Source organism: Strix aluco, chromosome 4 (assembly GCF_031877795.1).
Source record: "Strix aluco isolate bStrAlu1 chromosome 4, bStrAlu1.hap1, whole genome shotgun sequence".
Classification (NCBI taxonomy): Eukaryota; Metazoa; Chordata; class Aves; order Strigiformes; family Strigidae; genus Strix; species Strix aluco.
This window is the reverse complement of record NC_133934.1, coordinates 119691388-119714122: the sequence shown is the minus strand read 5'-3', so window position 1 is coordinate 119714122 and position 22735 is coordinate 119691388. Positions and strand designations below refer to the sequence as shown.

Below are 22735 nucleotides of genomic sequence, written 5' to 3'. Positions count from 1 at the left end.
TACATCCCAAGGAAAATGAGGACTGATGATGATAGTTCATGGAGTCGTACATCCACAGAATTCACAGGCCAAAATAAGCGAGCTGAGGGGGAAAGGATATGTCCAAGCAGAAGCTCTTCTTAAAACAGCTATGGCTCAGCTATACACTGAAAACAGAGACTTGCCACACAAAGCATGATGAGACACACTCAGCAACCTGAGAAGACAAAAATTTTCCTGTCCTCTACTCTGGCAGTCATTTTAAGTTAGAAAATTTAGACAAAGGTCATTTCCAAGCTTGTTTAACATCCCCTTTAAAAGAGAAACTGAAAAATATTCATAGCCTGTTCTACGAAAAGATTAACCCTTGAACTACAGCTGAAGACAGATTCTGGCCACTTAAACCTGCCAACTGCCCTCAAATTTTGGGATTCACCTCACCTTCACCACAGAGGACAGCTACCAAAACTCACTCTCACCTAAAGAAAGCTGTTGACACACTAATGACCAGGACACACTTACAGACTTGGTTGGGACATAGGCTTTTGACATCCTGAATGCCAACTCATTAGGGTGGAGCACTGCTGCTTCACTCTCCCAAACCGTTACCCAGCCTGTGGCACAGTTAACTAAACCTTGCCCATCCAGACACCACAGGGTTAATATCCTTAGTAACCATAGCAACCAGCACTTCTTCCTCCATCAGAGCATCAGCTGGCACAATGCTGCCTTTCCAGCATCAGGTTTTGCAGCACATTTAGAGACCCCTCCCTTTCCCTTTCCCCCAGCCACAGGGTTTGGCCAAGCACATCACAAGGATGTTGGAGCATTTGCTGCTTCACCTAATTCTGGCCTTCCTCTGTCCCCATGTCCCTGGGCACTTCTACCTCCCCTCATAGGGGGAAAGAGGCTGTCTAAATTCTCTCCAAGTGCACCAAGGCTGGCATAATGTAAAGCACAGAGCCAGCTGTACCCTTGCAGGAAGGGATGCCATGGGATAACAGAGGGAGGGACTGGTGAGCATCCAATGGCATGCTGATCAATCATCAGGTCAAAGAGAAGCAGCACTGCAAGACTAGGGGACCCAGCTGCCATCCACGACCTGCTGTCCCAGGGGTATTAGGGACAGCACCTGCCTCTTCAGTGACACCCCATAAACTGCAAATCCACTGGAGACACCCACCAAGACATCAGTGATAAACCAAAACTCCCATCTAGCAGACATATTCTGTCAGGAAGAGAACAGAAACATTACTTTCAAAACAGAGCTTATCACTAGCAAAATAATACATCTTTCTCCTCTTGTAGTTCACCTTTGAACTGCAGATGCATAAAAGCTATCATCACATCCTATCCTCTTGCCTGGTTTCCATCCCTCGCTCCTGGGCAGCTGCAGCATGCCAGCACTTGCTCATTTCTAAACCAACCCAATGTCATTTTTATGGTTCCACCCATTGGCGTACTTGGCACAGGGAGACACTGCTGTTTTATTAATAGCTTCATGCTGGCCCAGCTCAATCCTGTGCAGGGTTTCCACAGCATCGTTACAATGCATTTTTCACTATTTCCCCCTCCTTCCCCACACGCCACTCAAAGAGAGCAGACGCCTGTCTTCCACTTAGCTGTTCCTGCTCATCTATGTCACCTTACTCAAGACCTCACTATTCCTTCTCCCTCCCCATCCCCTTCCCCACCCTCTGTGACAGAGTCCCAGCACACCCAGAACAGTTGCCCTCCATGGCACCAAGTCCTCAGAGAGCCTCTCAGGAGTCTTATTTTGAGAGCAAGCTCTTTGTAAGAGGTGTGACACCAACCACAGCACACAGGGAATCTGGAGCAGAGCTGGAAGGGGAGCACAGTTCTTTTAAGTCCAAATGTTCAGTTACTGCACAATGACAATTCTTTCTTTCTTCTCCAAAAGAGACAAGACAAACTTCTAGCTTTGGGCTAACTTTGTGAACTACTCACTAATGGTAGCAACTACTATGCAAGTGACCCCCTCAAAGAAGTCTGGCAGTAGATATGGAACATGCTGGCAGCATTCAACTTTGGTATGAATATGGGCAAGGCAGTAAGTTGTTTATACCCAGGATTGATGGTTAATGAGGCACAGGATAAAAAAAGTGATCAATGTGTCAACACATACTTTTGTTTGTTTTAATCTTCTCTACCATATCCATCATTTCATCGTGTCCAGGCAAGAGGTTTCTCCAACATGACTAAAACATTGCTCCATATAGGATGCATGGGACCCAAACAAGCTTTAACTAATTGTATGAGCCTGAAGCATCTGGTATGCAGATATCCACCAGGTCCTGGCTGACACACTGGTCTTTCCAGGATTAATTTCAGCATTTTACAGAGGACCCTCCTACAACCTCCACCAGTTTGGCCAGCCCTCTGCCAAACCCATCGGTGTGCATTACTCTGAGCATTGTCACAGATCTGCTTTGTAGCACAGATTCACCGCTAACAGACATGGCTTCCAAGAGTTTCACTGACTGCACAGAACTGTCCTACTCACAAGAGCTACCAGTTCGCTCCAAGCTGATGGCTAACATGTGCTGCACTAACTTCCATCTTCATGTCAAGCCACAGCCACAGGAACAGACTTAAAGAGTTCACCACAAGAACAGGCACAGGATGGATTAAACACCTTGGAGTACAAATGAAAGTAGCTAGACACAGGTACCAACATGCTACTGATTGGAAGGATTTGTTCACCCACACTTCAACCTGAACAGCAATATTAAGAATGGATGTGCTAGCTAGGATTCACAGTCCTTGCAGCCCAAGGGGCTATACCAACCTCCTGAAGAACACAGCTCCTTCCACTTGCCATTTCACACTGGCAATGATTCCCCCCACCAAGGATAACACACACGTCACAAAAATCCATGGTTTAAAAGGGCATCAAGAAATAAAGAGAATCCATCACTTCTCTGGATAACATCCAATAGTCAATCACAAAGAAACCCCCACACACTCAGACATTTCATTTCTGTCCATGTTGACTTATTTTGCAGTCATCTATTTGTATTATGCATGTCTCTTTACTATGTCAAAATTTTCCTTTGAGAAAATAATTTACAATAGTCCCCTTTCAGTCTCTTTTCAGTAAGCTAAACAGATGGAGTTTGCTTCGTCTTCAGTTTCCAAAACGTTTCAGTAGCTCCCATCTCCATCCTTTTCTCAGTTTTTCCAACACTAAAGACACTATTCTGAGGTTCATTTTCCTGACTGCTTCTGGATGCAGAGGCAACAAAGTGTTCCAGTGACTACCTCACTTTTTACACCCACATCATCCACTGGGTCAAGCAGGACACCTGAAAGCTTTGACAAATTACCCGCTCACTGCATCCCCAAAATTGTTCTCCAAGCCACTTCTTTGCAAACAGCCTTGATGCAGAAAGCCAGAGCTTTCAGTACTGAGATTTGTAACCTGCAGTTGGGTCATTAAGAGCCCACTGTAATGGCATCAGTCCAAGTTAGGAAAAGATCCAAAGCACTCGACAAGACTATCAGTAGCATTCATTTTATTTACCATCCTGTCAGTCTATGGCTCATCCTCAGTTTCTCTCCACAGCAATTCCGTATCAGTTCCCATATCACTGATGGAAATGTTGATCATCAATCCTGATGATCATCAACCCCACAGACCCCATTTAATTAGGATTCACTATCAACAATGCCAAGACTTGTCAGTGAACTCAAAAGTAGCTGAAGAGACTTCCTTGTCCCCTGATGTTCTTCTGTATAAACCATAAAGCAGATTAGGGAACTCTGCTTGTAATACATTTATTAAGTGCTCTACAGCCTTTGCAGAGCACTGGTATTTTGGAGGAGGTTCCCATCTTTTGAAAGGAAGGGGGATTGAATCAGACTCTCATGCAATCAATGCTTAACAGCTGGCTGAATACATTAGAGCTATAAAGTTATTTCTACTGATCAATCCATCTCTAGTCTCAAAAAGAACAAAAGCAACTATCTTCAGCAGGATTTGTTTTTCACAGTCTATTTTTAAGTAATGCCAGGTAGAGACAGGAGTAACTGATACTTTTCGGTAGCGTCAGCTCAAATTGACATAAGACAAAGCAATGACCAACCAGTCCACTCTTACCCTGTTCTCTTTCTCTGCACAGCTGCCCTCTCTCCATCTGCTGGAGTTTTCCTGTCACCCCAAGGTCCCCTCAAGCCATCTCTCCCAATGCTCCTTTGTTTTTTTTACTACTGCTAGATACTGAATTTCACAACTCCATCCCTCTATGTCAATCAGGCACCTCGGAGATAGTTTGTGTGTCATGTATCGCACAACAGCATCATATGGTGTTTGAGGGAGGGAAGTATGAAATTTTTTATTTTTTCTGTATCTTTTCTGGAAAGTGAAATCACTGATAAGCCTATACTCTTAATAAAATGTTGAGGGTTTTTTAGAAATTTCTTCTTGCCCTCTTATATTCATGCTGTTTTCCCCAACTTTTTTATTGTACCAGCAACAGTCAACTGCCACCTAGTCTTAGTCAGTGTCATACCACATTTTTAATGACCTCTTAGATTCATGACATCATCTTAGCAGATATTATACCCTTTTTATGCTCTATAATGTCCTTACATATTTTTGTGCCTATTGCCACAGAATACTCATAGATTATTTTATTCAGTTCCACATATCTTTACTTTTTCCTCCACCATTCTGCTCTTCCCTCTCCAAGAAAACTGTTTCCTATCAGGCAGGAGTAAAACATTCCAAAGCTGAGCTGAGATTCAAAAGGCTCTCAGACTTGAGAGACAGCTACAGGTAGTCACAGACGACCCATAAACAGTTGTTCCTTTTGGTGGAGACAACAGTTTCTTGCTCTTACACCTTTTTAGAGGTTTCTAGCTGTAGATAACTGTCAAATATCCCTCTCCTCATCAGTCTTATTTAGTTCAGCATCCAATAGCCAGCAGGGAACAGACAAGACACCACTGGTAGGAAAGAAGTCAGACAGGACCCTTGCAAAGCCCTTTTTATCTGTAGATCACAGTACCATCATCCTTCTGTAATTTAAGGGGCAACTTGCTCAGTGGAACAAATGCCCCAGGGCAGAGCCCAGCCCTTTCATGACAGAGCCAGTTTGTGCACAATCTCTGCTGCATTAATTTGCAAATGCTACTACAACCTTCACAAGTGTCTTGTGATCCATCTTAGCCCTTGGGTCTAGGGGAAAACCAGGTATCAACTTCATAGTGCCACCACAAACAACTGCAGAGGAACAGGAATGTAAGATTCTTATTCTTGGTCCCAGAATCAGAAAGGAGGAAAAAAGGTACAGTCAAAAATAGCTCCTTTCAGCTCCCTCCCCCAAAAGCACTTGGGTTTAGCTACTGCATTCAAACAGCAGCCCTTTAATCAAGGAGTCCTACTTATTCATGAGGAGAACTGTAGCTAGACAAACCTTTCAAACACTAGTTCTGCCATCTGGCAGCCGCACTAAGACTTGTTCCCAGACACACACAGAGTGCTGGTAATTGCCCTCACGTGGAATTCCAAGGCACTGCAATTGTTCTGGCATTTAAACCTCCACGGGCTCCAGATGTGGATTTTATTTGTGTCTTTGTGGAAAAAAGGTACTACTGATTACCATATATTTCCCCTCCCCAAATACTTTTCTTTTTGGTCTCCCCAGTTATTTGTCATTTTCTACAGCAGCAGCAGCAAAAAAGCAGATAAGTATCTTAAAGAATTCATACTGAGGCAGAAAGTGTGTCACATTTCTCCTGCTTTCCCTGCCTCCATGGATTTGACGCTCTGAGCAGCTGCCCAGTGGGGAACGAAGCTCTTCTAGGGGACTGCTTTGTAGACTTGACTTTTTTCAAATTAATTTCAAATCATAATGGAAAGGTCAGAGACAATCTCTCCACTGAAAGTGCAACTTTGGATTCTTGAAGTGATACTTGTAAGGGGAAGGGGGAATAAAAGATTCCGAGACTTACATTTTGCTTCAGACAGATTCTGGTTAGGTGACCAGACCAGCATGCCGAGATTCTCTCTCTCCTGACTTCGCCTTGCGAGTTTGGCTTAAAAGAAAACAGATACAAACCAAGTTACAGAGAAAGTCATTTCAGATGCAAAATGGATACAAAAATGACTTATCACACATCTGCAGCTTTTAATCAAGATACAAAACCCATCCACAGAGTTAAAACTCCATCTTCCCATTCAGACCTGAGGCTTTTCCTTGTTTTTTCAGTGCATCACCCCCTATATAACATGACAGATACCGCACACTCCCTCTTTCATGCAGTACACTAAGAAGCATACGTTAGATCTAAATTAAAAGTTAATTAATGTTTTTCTCTTCCAGCATACTTGATTATTTTTCTTCCAGCCATCATTAAATGAAAAAGGGAGGAGCTGGGCTCAGGCAGCAGGCTCCAAGCCATTGACATCATGAGACTATACTGTGCAGCTAGATTAACACTCCAGGGTACACACATGCATGAACCTCCCAGATTTCACTTCTGAGCACCTCCTCTGCCCCAGCAGCCCTTCTATGGCTTCATCCCCCATACAGACAGGAATGCCCACCCAGGTGACACTGGGTCTCCCAGGTCAGAATCAGGTCCTCTGTTCAACCACTCCAGAGAAATCCTTGTGCATTCACACCCACGCTGTGTACATGCACCCACACTCAGAAAGCAAGACCATTTTTAACCAACTTAACACCTGGCTGGCATGAGAGCTCTGAAAGTCTCAAGTGAAGAACCACAGCTGCACAGTTTGAAAGAGCAACCTCAAGCAAAGGTACATTTCAACAGTGAGCTCTTGTGAATCTGTTCTTCAGTCACAAGCAGTCAACAGAGGAGGAGGAGGACAACGAGAAGAGAAAGAAACTTGCTCTGTTGAGTCAGCACACACAGAGCCAAGCTCAACTACCCGCCCTGCCAAGAGAAACTTGCAGGTCTTGTTATGAACGAGTGCCTACAGTACTACTTCCACTACAAAACGTCATAGAACACTGAAGTTTTATGCAATATTTCAACACAATGCTATTTTCTCTACGCTGTGCAATTATACATATAACCACCACTTCATGATGCATTAAACAGGTCAGAAAAGATCTAGTAACACAAAATTACATTACAATGCTATCAACGCTTATGGTTTGACTATTGTTTCTAACCTGAAATCTGCTCAACTAAGAACAGTCAGGGTTTAATGACAAAAAAAAAAAATTTAACATTAAATTTAAAGCACAAATAGCACATATTAAAAATAACCAGTTGCCAGCAACATATTTATATTGAACTAATTTTTTTTTTCCACAACACACACCGTGATTATCTTTCACACAGCTTGTGATGTTTTTTTTTAAATAAGGATAGCAACTGCATATACAAGATATTTTGTGCACTGTGCACGTTCATTACTTTCTACACTAGGCAGAAAAACAGGAATGAGAAGAGACAACAACAGCCTCTGGTGGTGAGAGATGGGGTGGAGACCAGGACACAGAACACGAAGGGTGTCTGAATTTAAAATTACAGCTTCACACAAAAAAAAGTCTGGATACATTGGGGATTAAATTTTACTTTCTCCCTCATTTCAACTCTAGGTCTAGAATGCAAAGAAAGAGGCAACCCTAGGCCTCCCCTCTATCAAATTTTGCTCCTCACTCTCCCTATCCAGGATGATCTGTCCTACTAAAGTCTAGCACAGGGTTCAAAACACAAAGAAAAAAAATTCCTCATTTTGCATTACACTGAAAAGCACATTCTCATCCCATAAAAATACTCAAAGACAGAAATCATCAGTCAGGTCTCCAGGAAGTTAAGCACTTTCCACACAAATCCCAACGCACCTCAAGTAAGCCATGGCAGTTCAGGAGCCTGATGTTCAAATTCTGCCAGCAAGGCTTAACACTAGGCAAATTGTCAGCCTGGCTTTACCACTGTCTCACTCATTGAGCTGGCAAAACTCACCTAACTCAGGAAAAGGGAGAAGTTTTCTCCTAGTTTAGCAGGCTGAACCTCCTCCCTGACACGTCAGGTGCACATCCCAGCCCAGCTGTCCCTTTCGGGAGCAGAGCACTGCTAGCTCAGCTCACCCACAGTAATGTGGGTGATGTTTCACCTCCCATGGTTAAAACCCCAAGTTACACTTTGGAGCATTGTGGAGGGAGCACCACAGCCTTCCTGGCTGTGAACTGCAGTGAGCCCTGGGAGGTGATGACCAGTGCAGGGAGGTACTGCGGGACCTTATGGCACCCAAGTGGGGTTGGCGAAATGTGTTCCTCATCCTCCATCACAGCTCCCCCCACAGGCACCCAAGACCTCCCTTTGCAAAGGGAGTGCCTTGGGTTAGGAACTACCTCCTTCCAGCCCCACATCCCCTCCCTATGAGCCAGGGTAAACCTGGGCCTCACATCCTGAACAAGAACCCCCTGCAGATGCCAGGCTTTATGCAACCCTTAAAATGCTTTTCTGTCCAGTTCCCACAGCCCAGATTCTTCTGCTCTGCCTGTGTCCCTCCAGTCTCTCAGTAGCAGCAACCAGCCAAGTTATACTGCAGTTGTAAACAGGTGTGAAGCAGCACCTCTGGTATTCCCACAACATCTCTCCTACTCTGCCACTCCACCCAAGCCCACACCTGTCCCCCCTCTGCCCTCGCTCCTCAGAGGTAGAGGCCAGTGCAAGGCATGCATAGGGTTAAGTTAAAACTCATGTTTCTCTGCAAAGGACAGAAGCACCTAAAGGCCACCACACATAGAAGGGTGGGGGAGTGTGTTCCTCAAACATCCACAGAGGCCCAGACTACCTCTCTAATATTAGAGGTGACTTAGCCTGCCACCCAGTTCCTTCACCATCCAGCACCACATCCTCCCCATCATCCCTTCTCAAGCCCACAGCCCCCAACGTTTACCATTCCCTGCACACAAGGCAGACACGACAGGCATTCTTCCGAGTCCAGTGCTGACCCCATCATAAATACACACAGCACAAGTACTCTTGCTACATGATGTAGCAAGGAAGAGCTTAGCAGCTTGCTCAGAATTTGAAAACACGTTGAAATGGTTATTTCAGAGCACAGCCATGAGAGGAGAAGGGAGGGTTTAGAGCAGAGCAGTCATTACATCCCTCCCTTTCCTGCATCTTTCCAAGCACAGCTGCAAGGCTCACCAACACAGGGGAATTCCTTCCCCTGTCCCCTGCTTTTGGACAAAGGATACTAGGGTGAATTCTAACACTCTACACTTCAGTGACAAAGCCAAAAAGATAATTCAGTTTATTCTATATTTCATATAAAAATAGCCACATAAGGGGGGCAGGGTTACTCTTTTAGGGGAACAGATCTGTTGGGTTTCCTTGTTTAAGCAACTGCAGTTAAACCAGTGCAACCTGTGTTTAGAGAAGCTGTATATTGGCAGACAAGATCATCTGGCATTTCAGTTAATCCTGCACTCTCATCCAGGCTACCCACCAGGTATTTGTAGAGTCTCTGCCACAGCCATTAGCTCCCTATCACATCTGTTGTGGGAGCAAACACTCTGTAATCACTTTCCCACTGCTGGCTTTCCTATTTGTCCCATGTCTCCGAGGAATCATGGATGCTTCCTCCATCCTCAAGAGGAAGACCACCTACTACAAGCAGCACCCTCGAAATTTTGTTCCACTGTCAGAATTCACAGGGGATTCAAGCTCCCATTGCCTTTACCCAAGCAGAGATGCCCCCACCAGGCACAGTATCATGTTGCTTTTTCCACAGCAGTTCCCATCCCTCACTCTTCCCTCATCCCCAGAACATACCCCTACCCCATGGACTATACACTGAAACACAGAAGGGAATCAATCAAGGTTAAAACTCACTTTGTGAGGAAAATGTTAGTTTAAAAGTTGGTCTCATTTACAGATGTGGTTTACTGCACAAGCCCAAACAGTTCAACTGTGCAAGGGAGGAGATGAGGCAGGGCAGAATACCCTTATATCAAAATTATTCTTAAAAGAAGTTGTGGGGGCTTTTTTTTTTTTCCCCCTGGAGCTGTGAGGAAACATCTCAACACCAGCATGCTATTGACCACACGGTGTGTAGGAATATATTGATTTGTACAGCAGAGACACAACGCTGCCATTGGAGTTCCTATCACTTCTGCCCACAGGCTGAGGCTCTCCATCCCCAGGGGCTCCCTGGGCCACCTGTGCTAAGGCACAGGCCTGGCACATGCAAGAGCAGCACAATGCAAGATGTGAAACCCCAGCCCACAGCAGCTATAGCTTTTCCACAACTTTTAGAAAGCTGTTGCAAGACTATCCCTACCTCTCAGAAAAACAAGACAAAGTATCTTGACTGAGTCTTTAAAGCATGTCTCTTCCCTGCTGTGAGGGTTACTAGGTGGGACAGCCTCACTCCCAAGCATCTGTCTTGTCCAATTTTCACTTGCATACAGAAAGATGTCAGTCCTGCTCTCCCACTACCACCCACAAAGTTTAAAGCCTCAGGGGTAAATCCACCTTAGACCCCATACCTGAGCGATCCCAGCTCACACAGGAGGAGAACAAAGAGTAAAGTGAGAGCAAAGTAAGAACAAGGAGAATTTTTTTTTATCAATACAAAAAAAAACCCAACACAAACACCAAATCAAAACTCTTAAAACCCACTCCCTCCCAGAGCCACACTCCTCTGCTGCATCCACTCTGAGTCAGAGAGCAGAGGGTCAACCCTGACAGGACGCTCTGCAAAAACAGAGGAGAAAGGTGGAACTTGCAAGTTCCTTGCAAGGAACTTCTTAAAGGACACCAAGCCAAAGGTGGAACTTGCAAGTTCCTTGCAAGGAACTTCTTAAAGGACACCAAGCCCTAAATACCCTTGTGAGTCCTCTGATGTGTCTATTACCTTAAACCCTGGGTCTGGAGCCCCTCCCTACACCAAGAAATACACATGTATCTCCTCACATCTGAGGGGTTCTTCTGCAGATACTGTTAACTTCAAGTTTTTTCTTAGTCAAACCAAAGTTGTACCAGTGCTGTAATCAGGACTATACGAATAAGCTCAGTGTTGAACGTGCTGCAGAGTTTGTCTCATGCATACATTTGTGTTGACATGAAACCACAGATTTTTGTTCAGGCTCTCTCCAGAACGAGAGAGCCAAGACACACACACATGCCCTGCAGGCTCCTCAGCCACCAACACTCAGCAGAGTTGCTGCAATGGACAACAACGCGGGGCTGAAAGTGTGCTTCTCTTCCCACCTCTACTAGGGTGCTGGGAAGTCAGGACACCTGACAGTGAAAGGGAAATGGGCACGTCTCCAAAACAGAAACTACCAAAGGCCACTGTACAGCACACATGAAGTCCTCCCTACAGGTCAGAGGGTACCTTTCCCATCCCTCTGACCCCTCCCCAATTTCAAGTTAGCTATGGAGCAGTGGGCATCAGTACAGAAGGAAAGCTGTGCCTGGCAGTAATACCACTCCCTTCATCCCACCTGAATCTCCTTCTGGCAAGATGAACCAAGAGCCTCTGAAGAGCTGTGTTAAAAGGCCAAGGGGTGAAGCTTGCACTTCACAACTTGAATCCGTCCAACACCTCACTACTTCGAAAAGGAGAGGAGGTCCTGCTCAGCCAGCATTTCTCTGCTCTCCTGACACATGCTCCCTGCTTCTCCCCCCCATCCTGTGTTGACTCTGGCATTTACCCCTCCAAGACAAGCACATTTGAGAAAAGTAACCTGACAAAATAGAAAGCAAACAGCATTTTCCCCAGTTATTAAATCATCTGGCTGCAAGATGAGAAACAGCTGAGCGGGTGCACAGGGAGCAGCAGGCCCATGTGGACAGGGGCCTCTCTGCCTTCACCCCACAGAGCTTCACCCCAACACGATGGTTCAGCAGCACCACTGCAGAAGAGAGGGATGGAGGCCATTTCCCCTTCTACCAGCACTAACGCCTACTTGACAAACCAAAGCAGGGGATCTACCTTGAACTTAAAAAAAAAACTAATCCAACAAAAAAACTGTTAGCTTTAACTCATACCAATTCTTCATTTTCTACCGCATAACCTAAGAGACAAGGAAGGAGAACCAAGAAGCAGGAACAGGCAGGACACCTCCCTCAATCACAGCACCAGCTTAGGCTGTCTCAAGGACTGCTGGTGGAATGACAGCGTACATGAAGAGCAAGCAGGAAGGCAGAACCCACCAGCGAGTGGGAGCCCAGTGCTGTGCACCTCCAGCCTGACACATCCCATTTTATTTTTCTTCTCCAAGTCAGAGAAGAAACATGCCAGAATAAACTCAGTGGGAGCCAAAGCCTCTCGAAGAGCCACCAATCACTCTGTTGCCTATTATTTTGCTTCTGTGCAAGGCAGTGGTGCCAGCTCCCACTCGAGTTCCTGCACTTGAGGGAGCTGCTCCACAGCTCTCCCCAAGGATGCTGCATGTTCCAGCCGCAGCTGAGAGCCGTTCAACAGCGCTTTATGCCTTGCTTTTGGCACCTATACTGACCCCTCAGAGAGATGATCCTCGCCTCCAGTAGATGCCAAGACACACTTTGCTCCCAGCTCCATCCTGCCCAAGCAGGGGTGAAGCTCTGCCAGGAGGCCTCTAGCATTCTTCCTACTCCATAAACCTTCCAATAGTTTCTGATGTGCGTTTTTGCTGTTGCTGTTTGCACAAGGCATTTCAGAGCTACTGAAGCCCTCAATTTCAAAGCAAGACACACTAACACATGACTATGTGAGAGCACTGCAACACACACCATGAAGAGTGGGAGCCTGCTGTTAAGTCAGTTCCTCTGTTATTTAGAAACTGCAAAAGGTAACTCAGAAAAGCACGTCCACTGTCAGGTGCTTGATACAGATACACACTTCCGTACTTTCTCTGGAAACCAAACATGGGCAAATCAAAGTTTAAAAAGCACTTGCCAGAGAAGTACAGGGAATTCTTCAGGCACTGATCTTTTGCAAGGCAACCGGTAAGAAAAGATTTCCAGATCTAAACAATGTACTTTAATAACTTCATGAAGTTTACACAAGTGAAATCCCCAAGGTACAGGATAGCAAGATTCCCACCTACAAAGGCTAACATCACTCACTGATCCCCCCATAACTGGTACCAACTCATTTTAAAAATCACATATTGCAGGTTTAAAAAGAAAGACTAAGAAACACCTCTTCCTTTTAATATGTAACCCTCAGCATTATATATAAAACATGCCTTGTATAATACCCAAAGGTGAATAGACATTTTTATTGTTTGAGAGAAAGAGCTGGAGCTGACATAACAACTTAGCTGTTGAACACTGCTTAAAGCTGTTTTGGACCAAGACTAAATGTATTTAGTTCTAATGAAGTGAGATTAAACAAGTGCTTCCATTCCCAACCCTGCATTTTCTTTATATTTATTGCATAGGGCAAAACATCCTGTTTACAGTACCCATGATGACTGTTAAACAAAATAAGACAAGGGAGGCACTGGCTCCCATAGTTTAAAAAAACTCACTCTCACTGGTTTGTTAGTATTACTCAGGCTCACAGTGCAACTGTTAATGCACAGCTGCAGTACAACGACAAAATACCTATGTGGCACATGAGATTTCAAACAAAATTGAGAGTCAGAAGAAAAGCTTCTTCCACCTTCCCTCCCCACTGCTGGTGCTGGTGTCCCAAGCAGCAACTCAAAGACATTTGAAGAACTTTGCTGCCCATCTCCACTTCCTTCAGCATGTGACTTCTCCCTGAGTCAGCAGACAATACTTGTGATCCCCTTTCATCTGTGTTTTCTGAGGACTGCCTTGATATAGTAGCTGGTACCTCATAGAAATACCATTTTTGTAAACACTATAGCAGTATTAAATGCAGCAGAACATTTTAGACTGGAATCCTGCAAGTTGATGAATGTTTTTTAATTAAAAATATATAAATTAAGCAGCACTTAGCTCTTCCTATACATGACTACACCTGACTGGCACTACAATCTATATGCAAATAAAGTTCTGAGGGCATTTTTGTACCTGCCCAGGGAAACAAAGGCAACTATTTGGGTTTCTATACAGAGCAACAGTACTGGAAACACAGGCTGAAGGACCTTATTGCCTCAGAGTAACTGTAGGTGCTGTGCTACAAAAACCCACAGTATCACACATTAAAACAGTGTGAAAAATATTGCTTTAAAAGTTACCCAGTTAAAGATTAATCATCCAGCAATGATTACAAAGGTCACTTTGCAGTGATAAAAATTATCATTAGAAGAACTGGAAGAGAAAAATCAAAAAAGCACGGCTAGCAATACACTTTTCTTTGAAGTAATCAAGTTCAATCCATACTAAGTTTGAACTTCCCACCTTTGTATATTTTTATTTTGTTGTAAACTTCTTAAGAACACATCTGATCCCAGATGCCTTTCCAGTTTAAGAGCTAGCAGTAAAGCAAAAGCTGTGGCCTACATTTTGCCCAGGCCAGACCGAACAATAAAGCCAGAACAGATGTTGAGGCCTTGCCTTGATTTTTTTTTTCCCCCGAATAATAGGAGTCCACTCATTCTTTCCTGCAAGCAGGTGGCACCAATGTGCAGCCATAGATGAGGTCTGAATAACTATATGAGCAAGCAGCCTTTCAACATACACTCTAAGTGTGTAAAATTATTTTTTCTACATGCATGCAATCCCAATCCAAGCTCTGCAGCTAGTTCTGCATACACAAGTCCTGCAACCCATACAGGAGCAGGAAATACATTAAAATATCAGAAGCATAAATATACCCCCCCACACACACTCAGTATTGAGACGCACACCTCTATTAACCACAACAGGCTTTTGTCTAGACATGGCCAGGGTTTTGCACTGAAATGTGAAAGGGTTGGAGTTTGTATAGAGAGATAAGTATAAAATTAAGATGAGAAAATGCACATTTGATTAAGATTTTACAACAGATCTCTGGCAAGCCTTTTGAAGAATGTAAACATTTGTCCCATCCACTTCTTTTGTTTTTTAAAGAAGGATTATTAACTACACTACAGTGATTCTGAATGCACAACCAAAAAGCAGACAACCATAACAAAGTAAAAGCCTGCAGCGCCCATGTCAGGCTGGACCCACAAGGCTCACCTGCCCTCCCAAGCACACTTCTGCCCCCTCCGCATCACAGAGCGCCCCGGCCTCCCCAGGCTGCGGGTCAGAGCCACAGCAGCTCCAAAGCACCGTTAGGAGGACTGGGATGGGCTGGGACCCGTGCTGCCCCATCAGTCAGTACCACAAAAGCAGGCACCACCCGTGGGGCCCACAAGGTCCCACACACCCTGTGGCTACCACCCCCCAACTCATGGCTGCCACGCTGGGCCCCATATCCCACCACCAACCTTGGTAATCCCTGCACACTCACAACCCTACAAAACAACATCAATGCAGAATCTCCACAGAGCCACACAGTGTACCATTTTAAAGTTTGTTAAAAATAGGTAAATGCATGCACACAATTAGTTCTGAGAGTCAATCTCCAACCTGAGCCAAGCTACAATGAGCCAACTACTGTTGGTTTCTGTTCAATCTCCCTGAACACTGCCCCAACAAGAAGAATTTCCTTCCCTCCCTTCCTCCACACTATTTCCCTTCCACTTTCATTTAGGTGACCAAGAAGTCACAGAGGCATGCCTACACGTATGCAAGTAAGATCCACATGTAGAATTTAATATACAGAAAATGAACAGCAATAATATAGCACAGGTCCCTCAAGTGCCAGGTCTCATGCTGCCAACAAATATCTAGGTGCTGCCAAATCTATTTGAAGCCCAACAGTCTACTGATGAGGAAGCAATGATAAGGCAAACACATCATCTTCTTTCCATCATAGATCTTGATTCTGCTGCCTCCCCTGATCCTTAACAGTCAGCAACTCTTACATGCACAGGTCCGCATTCATATGGTCTCCCATCTCTTTACTAAGCCAGCCCTCAGGTCTTCCCACCCACTGAATGGGGTCCTCTGTTATGTTCCCTTACCCCCAGCAAGAGCAGTTGTTTGGGTCCAGTCCTGTCCATTATTCAAAGGCAGCACTTAGGAATAACAAGACCAGGACCAGCAGAGAGACTTCCTAAGCCTGGCATTGTATCTGCATCATTGGATTTAATGACCCTTCATGGGAGGAGGGAAAAAAAAAAAAGAAAGTCCATCAAATCATCTAATCCTTTTTGAACCCATTTGTAATTTTGGCATCTACAACATCCTGTGGCAGAGTGCTTCAATTTAATTATATGTTTGTTGTCTGAAGGAGAACATGCACACACTCCCTTCTCAGCTCTGAAGCTACTACCCAGTCATTTCATTTGGTGGCCCCATTTCCTGCCTTATGAGAAGCAGAGAATAACTGCACCCTGTTCACCTCCTCCGTGTCTCTTGCTGTTTTACAGACCCCTCTACCACGCTCCTCTCTGTCATCTGTTTTCCAAGCTAGACAGTCTGGGCTTTTCTGCTTCTCCCTTGTACAGAGATGGGAAACAAGAACAATTCCTGTACTTTATCTAGTTATCTTACAGCTCTGAAAAGCTTATACGCATGGGGGAGGGATGGAAACGGGGCACAACCAGAACTGTACGCAGTGTTCGAGAAGAGGGTACACCACAGGATTTATAAAACATGCTATAATGAGGTTCTGTTTTGTTCTCGGATGCTTTCATAACAGCTTTTAACAATACACTTGCCTTTTCACTATTGCCATTGAGTTGAAAAAAAAAAACCACGATGACTCCCAAGATCTTTATCCGGAAAGGTAACAGCTATTTTAGAGACCACTGCCATACACATACAGTTAAGGGCTGTTTCACCCTACCCTACCCCGCCCCCCCCCCCCCCCCGCCTCGAATATTACTTAGTGCATAACAACAAGTGTCACCTGTCATTTTACAGCCATGCCGTCACAAGATTGAACAGGTTGCCCATTTCCCCCCTTCAGCAGATACCCAGACTCCCCTTACCACCCCCTCCTCCCATTCACATAATCTTTTACACACTGACAAAAGGACAATTCAGCTGTTAGCAGCAAAAATAAAAAGCGAAAAACAAAAATAACAAGATATGTAATTTGAAATGGAGAATACACAAGTGTTGCTTTATTCAGATAGTGAGAAGTGCTCCTCTCCAACTCCCAGCTCCAGGACACCTCTGGCTTCCCAAGGCTTCTTTCCCCAGGAGACATGACACAAGGAGCAAGAAGCCAACAGAGGGTTTCTCAGACCTTGTGGCTCCCCCCATTCCCCTTCCCACCAAGGAAGCAATACTGTTTAGTAGGCCACTGACCTAAGCACTTCCCCCTCCCCATCTCCACCCACCCTTTCCCACTCCCCAGCACCCTCTGGGGAATGAGGGGAAGGACCAGAAACGGAGGGGAGAGGTAAAGGTTCTTTTGCTCAGAAGCAACACTCCCACCACCCCAGCTTTAGAAAGCACTGAACCTCCTTACTCAGAGGAGACTCTGTTTCCCCTGTAAAGCTTTAAACTTGGCCTCCATAGGCCTGCACAAGCACCGACAACTCAAACAAGCAGCATTTTACTCATCTTTCCCACACACTAAGGACCAGCTGGCCTGTTTCTATTGCCCGATGCAAGTATAAAAAAAAAAGCAGTCTCAAGCGTTCACAAAGCAGAGATTACTTTTCAATATTTTTAGCAACACCTCTTCCCTTCCCACCCATCTAAAGTTCACATGACAGCGTCCTTTTGAGATAGCTTACACTGATCAGTGGAAGTAACAAGTACCTAGAAAGCACAGTGATGCAAAATTTGGATTCTTGGTTAACAAAGTAACTGGTTTATTTTTTCCACCATACTTCAAAAACCCTGCCAAGAGATAGTCAGAACATATCTGACTAACTAGAACCTGGTCTCCAAAGAGTATGGGATGCAGGCACTTCTCTTCCTCCTCCTTTTCCCCCTACATCTCAGGGGTTCAGAAAAAAAAAGGAAAATCACAACCAGCTATGTTTGATGGCTTATGAACTAAGGCTGCTTGAAGGCAAATGTGTTACTGCTTTGCAAGACAGTAGTGTGAAGGGCATGCCAACAGGACACACCGGTGTCTCCATCCAGACAAGAGTCCACTCAAAAGGTCAAACAAAAGAAAAATTCTGTGTTAGCGTACTCCAGTAGAGCCAAATCATTTTACACAGCAGAATGAATCAATCAGCAACAGCTAAGCACAGTCAGCTCTCAAAAACGGTAAAGATTTCTCACATTATTATTCTTTAAAACCTGAGTCAAACACCAACGCTTTTCAAGGCCATGAGGAGACAAGCCCATCACATACAGTGGCAGACACATATCTCCCAAACCCAGCTGGGTGCTGTGGAGAGACTGGTGGCTTCCAAGAGCAGCAGAATCAGGCCCTGCCAGCAAGCCCAGGAGAGGCCTTACCTCTATGCTGAAGTCACCTAAACCGACCCAGCCATTTCTACCTGAAGCTAGTTTTGTAGAGGTTACATGAGTGGCCCGGCTGGCAAAGCAGCAGAGACAGCAACCTCTGAAAAGGGGGCACAGCTTCCTTTCCTGACGCAGCCATCTCCAGCAGCAGACACCTGTCCTCAGGCCAACGTGAGCATAGGAGAAGCTTATATATCAAATCCCACCCAGCACTGAGTCATGCACCGATGTGGTGTGCAACTGCAATCAACAGGCTGCGAGCATGCCCAGTTTAACCCACACAAATCCGACTTTTAAACGTCTGCAACAGTTGCATATCCTCCTCTCACCCCCATCCATGACAGTCTTCCAGGTCCTTATCCTCACAGCACCCCTACCAGCCGAAGAGAGCTTTTATCAACACACACACAAAGTGCAGAGTGCCAGGCTTGCAGGAGTTGAGTCAGGTTTTCCGGGCCCCATGTTAGAGCCCCAACTGCGGGTCATCCTTCCTCATCATCCCGCTCTCAGAAATGCTGAAATCAAAAAGGGGCCCATAAATAACACATTTGTAATATTTCAAATCAGATCCTGAAAATTCAGTCTGCTTCCAGCTCTCCTTGGAGATGACTAGTGTATTCATTAACTCACAAGCTCCCCAAGGCACAGACAGTCCCTCTCCTTCTGTCTGCACGGGGCCTGGCTCAACAGGGTGCTGTAAGGATAATATTCATACCCAAAACCAAAGTCAGATTTAACATGCCCTTGAAATGCAGGCAGATCCTCGATCACATTTTTCCCCAACAGATTTCACAAGTCAGTTTGTTTTTTCCCCATTTTTGCCAAACTCAGAGGCACAGTAACAACTATATTTAAGATGTAGCTAACAATCATGGCAAATCTTAAATTATTTTTTTTAAACATTCAACTTTTAGTAAAAGACTATCCAAAAGAAGTTATCTGGTTCCTCTCCTCCTCCTGCCTTCAAAAGAGTCTCAGAACTAGTTTGTCTTGCATCTACATTAATAATTTCAGAGTATGATAACTACAAGAGAGGCTAAACAATTCATCTTTGCTCCACACCAAACACTGCCTTGCACTCATCTGCACTGCTGTTCTACCCATACTCCCACTTTATGTCGAATGTAACTGATCCTAAAAGGTGCCAAGTAACAGCAAACTGGAGAGACAGGCTCTCGGCAACAAGCAGCAAGTACACTTGCAGTCCAGAGGAACAAAACAGGGGCACAGCCCTGCAAAGATGTTGGATTTTCCTGAGCTGCCTCCGCTGTGGGATTACGAATGCTCCTTCTGCAGTGCCAGCATTTGCATACCACAGCATATTTACAAAGAAATCAATCGGGACACAAGCACAAAGGTGAACACGGAGAAGAGGCCCGTAGTGCTTGGGGCACCCAGCAGAAAAGCACACGGCTTTCTGCTCTGCTTAGATGCTTCGGGGAAAAAGCAAATCGGTTACGACCCATCCACATCTAAAGCATGATCCCCTTCCCCACTCCATTTAACAAAGAGGACAGAAGTTTGCAGGCGCAAAGCCTTACCAGCTCTCTAAAACGCAACCACCACGTGGCAAGCGTTAGGAGCAGAGCTCACACAAAGAGCCGAGAGGCAGCGGGAGACCAAGGGGAGGGAGAGGGCTGGGAAAGCCTCGGCAGCCAGGAGACTGGGGAAGAGGAGACCAAGCCTTATTCTCCAGCCACCGCCACAAGGAAACAAGCACAAATGGGACGGTGAGGCTAAGTAGATAAGGAGAAGCCAGCCGAGTGCCAGCCTGGCAATGTAGATAAACAGAGGAGCCAAGATCCTGCTGGAAAGAGAAACGTGTGGTTTGGTAGAGAGCTGAGGGAGGAACCCAGCTTGGCGCTGCCCCGGGAGGGGAAGGAGGAGACGCTTCCTGGCAAAGCAGAGGAAGGCAGTTTGCACAGCACTTACCTGCCCTGTAGCACGTCCCTCGCACTGCACAACGCTGCAGCACGGTCCTCCTCACACACACAGAGCTACAAAATTAACTTAATTTTACTGTGTTCAGGGCCATTAGTCTTTCCAATCTGAGGACCGAGATCCTGTTCAGCACATAAATGCCTCTTCACTGAGGCTGAAAATTCTTCTTTTCTCCAATTTAAAAAGGGGAAAAAAATACCTTTTAGACAGAATTCATGCTCAGGGCAAAACATCCCCTCTCTCCCTTCCTTCCAAAAGTCATCATCATAGTGAAAGCAGCCAGAGTCCCTGCCTGTGTTATGAGCCCAGAGGTCTCATTTTCCCTTCCCACAAATTATATAATGGCAAAAAAATGCAGTGGCCAGCCCCCAGCAGCTGTTTGATAGAAATACAGCTGTACCTCCTCGCACATCAATTATGCTGCCCCACACTGCACTGGGCAAATTCAAAACGTGGCTGCCAAGCTCATTTTCTTTACCCAGTGATCACTGGACAACTCCATAAAAGCAACCAGCGGCCCTCCACAAGGCACTATATTGAGCTCCAGCCACGTAAGGACGCATTAAGCAATCGTCCCTGTCCTCCCACGTCCAGTGCTACCACCCTGGCCACTCTGGAACACTGTCTCCACACTATCACCTTCTGAGCATCAGTGACCCAATACAGCCTGGTGTTCTGCCACCAGGTTACTTCAAGTCCAAATCTCAGCTCCCCAGCTTGTGGAAGAGTGCTTAATGGGGATAACACACATCCATACAGAAGTGAAGGGGGGGGGGGGGGAGCAGCAGCAAGAAGAACAAGGCAGCAAGGGAAACGAAACACATGGCAGAGAGCCTCAGGGGAGGGACAATATTTAGAAGAGCAGTTACTAGATACTGAGAAGCTAAAACTATACTAACATTGCTGGGCCTTCAAAGGGGGAAAAAAAAGTCTGTGCAGAGCATCTCAGAGAACACAACAGCCTTACAGGTGCATATGTGGGCTGAAGCAGAGAAAAGCTGAGACACACTGGCACCAGAGGGGAAAACAGACAGACAAAGAAAACTACAAGGCACGGCAGGCCAGGGAATCTGCACCGTTTACCCACAGCAAGGGACTCTGCCAAGACACTTGCATCTTCCTCAGCAGAACAGCTGCATGTCCTCTTCATTTTTATCCTGGCCCGCATTTTCCCAGCACAATTTATTACATTTACTGAAAGATGACTATTTTCCCTGACTTCTGGATTTTCACAGGCTGCTATTTCAGTAAAAGTTTGCTACCTTAAAGGATAGACTCCAAGACAGGTACCATGAAAACAGGGACTAACCACCATTCTTAGTGCAACTGAGCTCTGATCGGCAACTGGGGCTGTAGGCACTGTTGCAACATTGATTTTACCCTGCACACTTGGAAGTCTTGAGTCTTCTGCTCTGTGCCACCACTCAAATACAAATTGCTGAGTCCAGTTATATCTACATTGAAGGGAAAGAATGAGTGTCAAAATAATTCAGAGTAAGTTGACTCCACAGACTTCTCTCTTCTCCTCCTCCCCCAGGAAATCCTTCAGCCTCACCTCCCCCTCCTTGCACGCACACATCCCCTCAGCGAAAGCTTTGCACACATTAAACCAATACTTGCTAGCACGGCCAGGGACACTGCTGGGAGCCTCATCTCCCTTTAAGGCATGCTCCAATGGGTCCAACTTTCTAATGATAAAACTATTTGTAGTCAGATATTCCTGATGCTGGCAGTGATTCTTGGTATAATTCTGTTCATTAACACCTAGCCTGAATGTACAGGCAAAGGAGGAAGAGTTCACAGCCTGTAAGGTACCAAAAATCAAATCAAAACAACACAAATTCAAGAGTAAGCCAGCTTCATCAAGACTGAAGCTCTTTTCCTATGGCAGTTTTCTGTAGCATGCATTTACTGTGCAGAGCAACAAGAACATCTTATTCTACTTGTTCATAAGATCCCACCCAAGCAATGCCCACAGAAGGCGCTGGCTGTCTGAACTGGGCTCAAAGGCAAGCAAGACTCCAAGCTTGCTCTTGTCAACACTTCCCACGTCTCCACTTGCAGAGCCCTGCATGAGGCCATCCAGCTGCAGCACTGTGACATGCTCACACCTCCACAGACAGCTCTCCACTATCCTGCAACAGCTGTGGGAGCTCCCTGCAGGAGCAGTCACGACATGTGCCGCTGCACAAGATACAGAAGCAGCAGTGAAGTGAGACTCCCTGAAGGTCCACACAAACCCCCATCTTCAAAAACTGTCGTTCAGCAGGAATATGGCCCAGGCTTTCTCAACAGCTGGATGATAGATCTTTGCACTTAAGTATTTTTTCTGGTATTTCCAGCATAAGCTAAACACCTGCTCTTCTGCTCCAGCAAGGGCTGAACACCAGCAATGCTTTCAAGACCTTGGCACAAGGCAGGGAGACAAACA

The 22735-nt window shown here is 45.5% G+C and overlaps 1 protein-coding gene across 2 annotated transcripts in view; it reads right to left on the bottom strand.

Annotated features, from left to right (window-relative positions):
• RCOR1 (REST corepressor 1) overlaps window positions 1-22735 on the bottom strand; it is an 88744-nt gene that overhangs the window by 38209 nt on the left and 27800 nt on the right. For both annotated transcript variants that reach the window (XM_074825146.1, XM_074825147.1), the window contains one exon: window positions 5956-6039. In XM_074825146.1, coding sequence (XP_074681247.1) covers window positions 5956-6039 — 84 coding nt within the window. The remainder of the gene's footprint in view (window positions 1-5955; window positions 6040-22735) is intronic.